Source organism: Carcharhinus amblyrhynchos, chromosome 23 (genome assembly GCF_965287045.1).
Source record: "Carcharhinus amblyrhynchos chromosome 23, sCarAmb.v2.hapA, whole genome shotgun sequence".
Lineage (NCBI taxonomy): Eukaryota > Metazoa > Chordata > Chondrichthyes > Carcharhiniformes > Carcharhinidae > Carcharhinus > Carcharhinus amblyrhynchos.
Genome location: NC_137346.1, coordinates 33,215,371 through 33,223,513, shown reverse-complemented (window position 1 = coordinate 33,223,513; position 8,143 = coordinate 33,215,371). Strand labels below are relative to the sequence as shown.

The following is an 8,143-nucleotide window of genomic DNA, read 5'->3' as shown; positions in this document are numbered from 1 at the left end:
TTAACAGGTTGGTTGAATCATCATGGTAACTTTCTTGATGGAAATTCCATTCCAGTATGGATATTTGTAATTAAGATACACATAACCACAAGCATCAAACCACCATCCCCCATAACTAGAACTGCATGACCCTCGGTAACTATCATAATCTCGATCCTTTGTGGAAAAGGGCTGGTTATCAACCATTCCTTTGTTTACATTTCGGGTCATTTGGTCAATCACATTCCCAGAAAATGAGCCAAGTCTGATGGTGTATTTCCCACTCTCAGATTCTAGGTAAAAAGAGGAATATTCTGCATATTTAAATCTATTCCTACTATCTATAAACTCTATTCTCAGTTTGTACCTATTCTGCTTAGTTAGAAGGTAGATGTACTCATTGCCCAGCCAGTGATCACTCAACACATCACCAAAACCGTATTTATATGTGGTCCAGCTTTCTTTCCAGGTGATCTTGCTGCCTCTGCTGTTTCTTTGAATCACTGTCCAGCCACCATTGCGTTTCATGACACATCTGACCACAAGTAGGGGGGACCGTGCAGGCCGAATAACGTAAAGCCCTGAAGTAGCCCTTTTGTTCCTTTGGTGAATTGCTGTGCAGTCACGTGGCACTGAAGATAAACAAAATCATGCCAACAATTTGAATCCATACACAATAATGGTTCATATACATATTGGGAAGCTGGGTATCTAGTCAGTCCCAGCTAATAGTGTTGTCTCTTAAATGGATGCAAAATAAAAGAATCCTAACTGTTCATTTTTCATAAGAAAAATTAAGGATGAAAAAGATCTTTCAGCTTATTGAAACATATCATCTGGTTCCAATCTCTCTAGTTACAATTTCTAATAGATTTTTCTGCACAACTTTGTCTGGTAAGCAGATCCAGGTATTTATTTCTCTTTCTGGAAAGAAACTTATTCTAATAATTGTTTGTGAAACTGTTCCTCACTCATTTAAATGTATTTACTTACACCCTCAGTACGTTGAAGTCACCTGTGTTTAGCTGATATGTAACATTACATTTTTTTTACACCTCAATGAATTTCCCTCTTTACTATCTGGTCTTTAGACTGTCGCGCTCTAACCTTCTTTCACAGACCTTTCCTTTTCATTGGAAGCGAGAAGGTTGTTCCTCTCAGCATCCAGTTCACCAGATGTATCTGCTTTTGTGATCTGGGACTGCAGCTATAATGCTGCTAATATGAACAGAATAATTCTCAGTAGGAGATTTAGGGATCTGACTGAGTGGTCTTAATGATGATTTTTGCAATAATATTTCTTACCTGCTGAAATTGTTGCCACTGTAAGTATGAGGAAGAAACCAATCTGAAAGAAGATTCTTTGCTCCATTTTCATCAATCTCCTGGGAAGTAAAGGTCATTTAATAGATCGTGGTCACAGTTACCTTTTAAAAAACTCAGACAAAAAGGAACTTAAAATCCACTGTCGCAGTAAATAACGTACATCAGCAGCATCCTCCATACCTACTCTCTATCCCTGACTATGTTACTGGAATGATTCAATGCGACTAGTTCCACTTTTTCCTAGTGATACAACATCTCCAGCAAAGACTTCTCCTTCTGTCGCAGCATTGTTCTCTCTGCAATTTGAAATCTTATACATGTGGCAGAAAAATCATACATGCACAAAGGTATAGGATCAAAAGACCATGGTTCTGCTCCTCCTCTCTCACCATACTCCAGCAAAAGTGTGGCAGAAGTGTGTGCAGCCACTGATGCAGGAAGGACTGTGATCTAGTGTTGGAATTTCCACATCCCTGCCTACTCAGTGAACATGTTGAGTAGCACAATAGCTATAAGCAACCTGGGCACTGAGTGGTGGATTTAGAGTTCATTGTGTGGAGGAATATCAGGGGTGCCACAGAATAAGGTTCCTGATAAGACCTAGTAACCCTCTCCCACAGTCTAGCAGCTGGTGGCTTTTTAACTATTATAACACTGTGGTGATGGCATCCACCATTTAAATGCCAATTAGGGAACCTTCCTCTGGCTCCCAACATCAGCAACAAAGACACTCCGCTGCTGTGATTCTGACATTATCAATGGATCAACGTCCCAATCATTCACAGCCCTACAATGTGCTCAAATTTCTTTGAGCTCTTCAGCTTTCCAGCTGACTTTCTCCCGGTGCTGAAAAGGTGGAAGATGCATGAGCAAGGGTACCGAACAATTTGGATGCAAGGAGATTAACATTAAACAATTGTTCATCAAATGTTTGCTCTCGAGTTGTCTTTCTGTATAATGTTTCATTAATATTTCATTGTTTCGATTATACTTTCAGGAGATGTGAGCATCAATGCCCATCTGTTGCCTTGAACTGAATGGCTTACTGCACCATTACAGAGGGCAGTTAACACTAAACCACATTTCTATGGATTGTGAGTCACAGGTAGGCAAGATCAGGTAAGGATTACAGATTTCCTTCTCAGTAGTGACCCAGATGGATTTTTAGAACACTCATTTCATATTTCACCAATATTCAACCATTATCACCCCTGTGCTCGCTAACCTACATTGGCTTATGTTCCAGCGTAGCCTCCATTTTACCCCGCACTAACTCTCCCTCCTTCCCCATCCCAGAAACTTCCTCTAGTCTCACCACCCTCTGAGATCTCAGCACTGTCTCAATTGCAAGCTCTTATTTCCACAATTTGAATTGTTTCAGCACTGGCAGATGTGCCTTCAGTTGTCTAATCGTCGAATTTCCTCGAGAGCTCTCCTCCCTCTTTAACATACTTCTAAGACTTCACTCTGAGTAAGTTTTATTAGTTATCAAAGTTTATTTATTATTAGTGTCACAAGTAAGCTTACATTAACACTGCAATGAAGTTACTGTGAAATCCCTTTCCGTCACCTGTCCTAAAACCTTCATGTGTGATAGGGTGACCAATGTGTCAGATTTTGTTTGATAATGTTCCGGTTAAACACTTGTTCCTGTTAAGAACATTACATTAAAGGCACCACATAAATACAAGTTATTGTTGTTGTTTTGCAGATTAAAGATCTCTTTAGCACATGTCTCCAAATAATTAAATATCTGATTATCATATGTACTATCAATGCATTTTTATTTATAATTCAGTGATATTACTTTATTATTTCATTCTCATGTATGAAGCATTACTGTCAAAAGCCCATATTGTTTCCTCTTTTGTGTAAAGGAAACAGACGTATTCACATCACCAAGCACAAAGCTATTTAAGAACACTCAGCACAAAGTGTGTGGATCTAAACTTAGATCTGTCTGAGATCATTTCTGCAAATCCTGCACCTTTAACATGACTTACAATTAGCTACACGTAGATAGGGAATGTAAAGCAGGAACTGACCCTGTTCCATTACCTTCAGACTCGTTACTATACAGCACATATTGAATTAGTAGCTTAGAACAACAAACAAGGCTACAGACATACTTACATTGTGGACAGGTTTCCAGCCACAGAGAGTTTGGAAGGCACACTGTATTTTGAGAGGTTGGGTGATGTATGTTATAGTGATATGTATGTGACGTTTAATAGAGGCGTTGACGTTCTCCCAAACACCTGTCAAACAGGCTTCACTAGATGTTAACATAAGCATTTTATTCAATTTTCATAAAGTTAAACTCGGGAGAAGGGTACTATTAGGAATTGTAAATGTGGCGGGGGGGGGGGATGTCTCTGATTGTGACAATAAAACTTGTTTGAATTATGACATCAGTGGAAACTTCTTCTTCACCACTCTACCCTCTTGGTCCATGAAATCCCAGGATGATATAACAAATGACAGAAATGTCACCCTACTGTAGAATGGGCTCACTGGAGCAACTTGAGGGTTGTGGGAATGGTGGATATGAATTTGGTTCACATCAGAGCTATTTTTCCACAGTGTAATAAAAACAAAACCAGTCCTGAAATGCTGGCTATCTGCAATAACATACCTTTAACAAACTAGCAGTAAGGCAAAGATCCGTAGTTCCATTTTAAACATCAGTCGGGAGGTGCGGGCCAGAGGGAACTTTCGCCAAATGGAGGTAAAGATGTTACCAAGATGGGAGTATTAAGCTGAAGTGCTCAGTTTACCATCTTATTTGGCAAAGTAGTTGAAGCCAGCACATGGAATAGTCGTCTGTAGGCTTGTTAAATTGCCATTTTAAATGCCTGTCTTGTTAAAAAGTCTGTATCGTGTTTTGGTGGGCAGCACTTTATCTAATTTCCTCAGGAAAATGCAAGGGACAGCACCAACTGCTATACATGACCTGCCTTTGACTATGTCAAAGGTGAAAGCTTCTGGAGTATTCTCCGCAAATTTGGCTGGCCAAAGAAATCTATCACCATACTCCGTCTTCTGCACCATGACATGGAAACCATGATCCTCACCAACTGAAGTACCACACACCCTATCTCAGTGAAGACTGGAGTCAAACAAGGCTATATTATTGCACAAACTCTCTTCTCTATCTTTGTTGCTGCAATACTGAATCTCACCTCCAGCAAACTATGCACAAGTCTGGAGTAAATTTACAGAACAAATTGGAAATTCTTCAACCTCTGTGACACCGCATCCAAGGTATTCGGCTGATTAAGATCCCCTTAACCTTCCTCAATGACCTAACCTCCTCTGCACCCTTAAAGACCGCTGGCCCCTATCAATGCACCTAATCCAATTACCTCTTCCTCAGAAATGCTCTTGCCCCTTCTGCCCTGCCATCCAAACTGCCAGCCCCCTGCTTACATCAACAAAAACAGAAAATGCTGGAAAATCTCAGCAGTTTGACAGCTTGTATGGTGAGAGAATAGAGCCAATGTTTTGAGTATAGATTATCCTTAGTCAAAAAAAAGTTCTGATGAAGGGTCATCTAGACTCAAAATGTTGGGTCTATTCTCTCTCCATGGATTCTGTCAGATATGTGAGATTTTCCAGCATTTTCTGTTTTTGTTTCAGATTCCAGCAACGGCAGTACATAAGAACATAGGAACATAAGAAATAGGAGCAGAAGTAGGCCACCTAGCCCCTCGAGCCTGCCCCGCCATTCAATAAGATCATGGCTGATCTGTCGTGGCTCAGTTCCACATTCCCGCCCTCTCCCCATAACCCTTAATCCCCTTGCCTATCAAAAACCTATCAACCCGCGTCTTAAAAATATTGAGCGAGGCAGCCTCCACCACTTCAACGGGCAGAGAATTCCAGAGATTCACCACCCTTTGAGTGAAGAAGTTCCTCCTCAACTCCATTCTAAACCGCCCCCCCCCCTTTATCCTGAGGCTGTGCCCTCTAGTCCTACTGTCCTTTCTGAGCGGGAAGAGCCTCTCCACCTCTATCCTATCCATCCCATTCAACATCTTATACGTCTCAATGAGATCTCCCCTCAATTCTCAAATCAATTAAATATATGAAATGGGCAATTCTCAAAAGTACAATGTAAAATGTCTTCAGGAAATAAGGAAATTATGATAAAATAACTACATAGGTAGATAATATATGCAGAAGAATGCAACATTGATTTGTTGATGTTCCAAAAATATTCATGTGAAAATACCACTAGATGTTCTGGGCTTTTCTTGCATAATCTTAAATGTAAAGTGTATTATTCCATGGGTGTGTGAAGTTGGCAGTAGCTCAGGAACAATGGGTAGAACATTCCATTTTAGCAATTAAGTATCTTAGTGGCTGGGTTCCATGGCTGGGTTCCTGTTGGTTGGACTGGTGGAAAATAGCTCCCATTTTCACACTCAGAAACAAATTAATTCTGTACAGTCGATTATCTCTCCTAACCCCCTGGGAACTGATCAGTCCGCCCCACCATTGTCTAATGGGTCAAAGGTCCAAATGCCATATCTAAATGCCCCTGGGCACACACACATTCCACTCTCTCCAATCCAGCTGTTTTTCAAGGGACCTGTAAAGATATCTACGCTGCAGAAGTAGAAGAAGACTGTTCCAAGATTTAGCCATGACTCCCTCGAGGCTTTGATACCAGGAGTTCACCAATACTGGGATGTGCTTTTCCTGATGGATAGCTCCAGGAGCACACTAGCTTCAGTTCTCTCACTTGGGAGGCCATAGCATATCAGGTCAGTGCAGTCGGCAATTGCCCCCAAAATGCTATCCAGTGCAGGATCATATCCACTCCGCTAGGATAAGTTAATCTTCAGCTTCTGTAAATCACACTGTCATGCACTCAAAGGGCTACAATCTTCAGGGATCTCACAACATTAGCAGGGGACATATATCAACACAAATTGTCTCATGATATTTTCATATCACCACTATCTCACCAATCATGCTGCACAAACTTCATTGTCAACCGTTTCTGGAGTGGGCTCACCGCACACACCAGACACTTGTAAATTTCACAACCTCTGCTCCATCCTTTCTCCTCACATTCCTTCCTTCTGTCGGCAGTCCAGGCTTGCCCACAACAGGAGGGAGAGGAGGAGGGATGGCCAACATCACAGTGATATCCAAGTTCAAGGAAAATGGAGACTCTTTTCCAGTGCCATCAGCTCTGTGCCAGAAATCAGCACAGAGCTGAATAATTTATTCTAATAGGCATTTGGATATCATCAGTGGGCCCGGAACTGAAGTCTCCCAGCCTACCAGGGAATCCCCCCAGTGCCAGGAGTGTTTCACTCCAGCAGCGTTTACAATGGCTCCCTGCTTGTGGTGACCCGACCCCACTGGAGTGAAGGGTGGGCCATGGAGGCCACCCAGAGGGCTGGGGGTAAGGGGGGGGTGTGTCCTCTGGGCATTGCAGCTTGGCAGTGCCAGTCTGGCCCCATTCACTCCCCAAGGGGCAAAGTGGCAATACCCAGGGGTCACTTCAGCTGCATGTGGGGAGGGTAGATAGGGACTGCCGGGCAGAGATGAGTGGGCTGATGGGGGAGGAATTGATGCTGGCCCGGACACATCTGGGAGGCCAGTGATCAGGTGGCTGGCAGTGCAGGGCTACTGTGCATGCTCCAATCTCGGTGCTGACAGATGGCCACATGCACAATGACCCACTCACGCTATGCTGCTGGCCTCTCAGTGGGAATAGGCCCTGTCTCCTTATTTTTCACGTGATTCACGCTAGTGAACTTTGTGGTGCGCAGCGTGTAGCAGATTCATTTAGAAAATCCTCCTGAAAAAATAGTGGAATTTACTCCAGTTTTTATGTAAATTCCACACTTAGATTTTTTGGGGAGAATCCGTGATGTCACTGAGAATGGTTTGGTCATTTGAAGATGCCATTCATATTTATATATTTTAAGAGGGGGGATGGTCTAGTTATATTAGCACTAGATTATTAATACAGAAAATCAGGTAATGTTCTGGGGACCCGGGCTCGAATCCTGTCACAGCACATACTGCCTGATCTGGTCTACATGTGACTCCAGAGCCACAGCAATGTGGTTGACTCCCAACTGCCTTCTGAAATAATCTATCAATCCACTCAGCTGTATCAGTATTTCAAGAAGGCAGCCCCCTCACCGCCTTCTCAAGAGCAATTAAGGATGGGCAATAGATGCTGGCCAGCCAGTGATGCCCATGCCCCACAAATGAACATAAAATAAAGAACTTCATCTGATCCAAATCGTGTCCCACTCTGCAAGATGGGTTAAAAAAAACCCCAATTTGCTAGATATCCTCCTCAACAAAACTACCTTGGAATTCCCTTTGTCCCCTCTAAACCATCACTGGGTTGGTGAGCAGGAATGTCTGCTGTAAATCTAAATATATGAAATAGGCAATTTTCATAAACACAATGAAAATTATCATTAGGCAACAGGAAATTATGATAAGTAACAATCTAGACAGATAATCTATGCAGAAGAATGCAATATGATTTATTCATTTTGATCTCAAGATACCAGGTACCCTGAAGCATGTTTTGCAAGTATTTCGGGAACTTAAATGTATTTCCCGAAAGTGTTTGCAAGCCATGGTAATATAAAGTTGGCAACAGTCCAGCCATTGTTCAAAAGAATGATGGAGCTTTGAACCAAATGATTGACATGGTCCAAATACTCAATGATGCAAAAAGATTCAGGGCCTCATGGTATTTATATTATTCAGGATTTAGACCCAGTGACAGTGAAGGAACAGTGATATATTTCCAAATCAGGATGGTGAGTGGCTTGGAGTAAACTTGCAAGTGGTG

At 42.1% G+C, this 8,143-nt stretch overlaps 1 protein-coding gene across 1 annotated transcript; it reads right to left on the bottom strand.

Annotated features, from left to right (window-relative positions):
• On the bottom strand, positions 1 to 3,569 carry LOC145357337 (fibrinogen-like protein 1-like protein). The gene is made up of 3 exons (XM_080210592.1): positions 3,439 to 3,569; positions 1,285 to 1,364; positions 1 to 611 (listed from the first exon to the last, which is right to left on the bottom strand). Coding segments are annotated over exons 1-3 (693 nt in total). The 5' UTR covers positions 3,441 to 3,569.
• Positions 3,570 to 8,143: the final 4,574 nt, after the last annotated feature.

Excerpts from the sequence above, each read along its gene's own strand:
- LOC145357337 (XM_080210592.1), bottom strand. Across the intron at positions 612-1,284 it reads AGTGGCAACAATTTCAGCAG|TGCCACGTGACTGCACAGCA; the intron begins GTAAGAAATATT and ends GTTTATCTTCAG.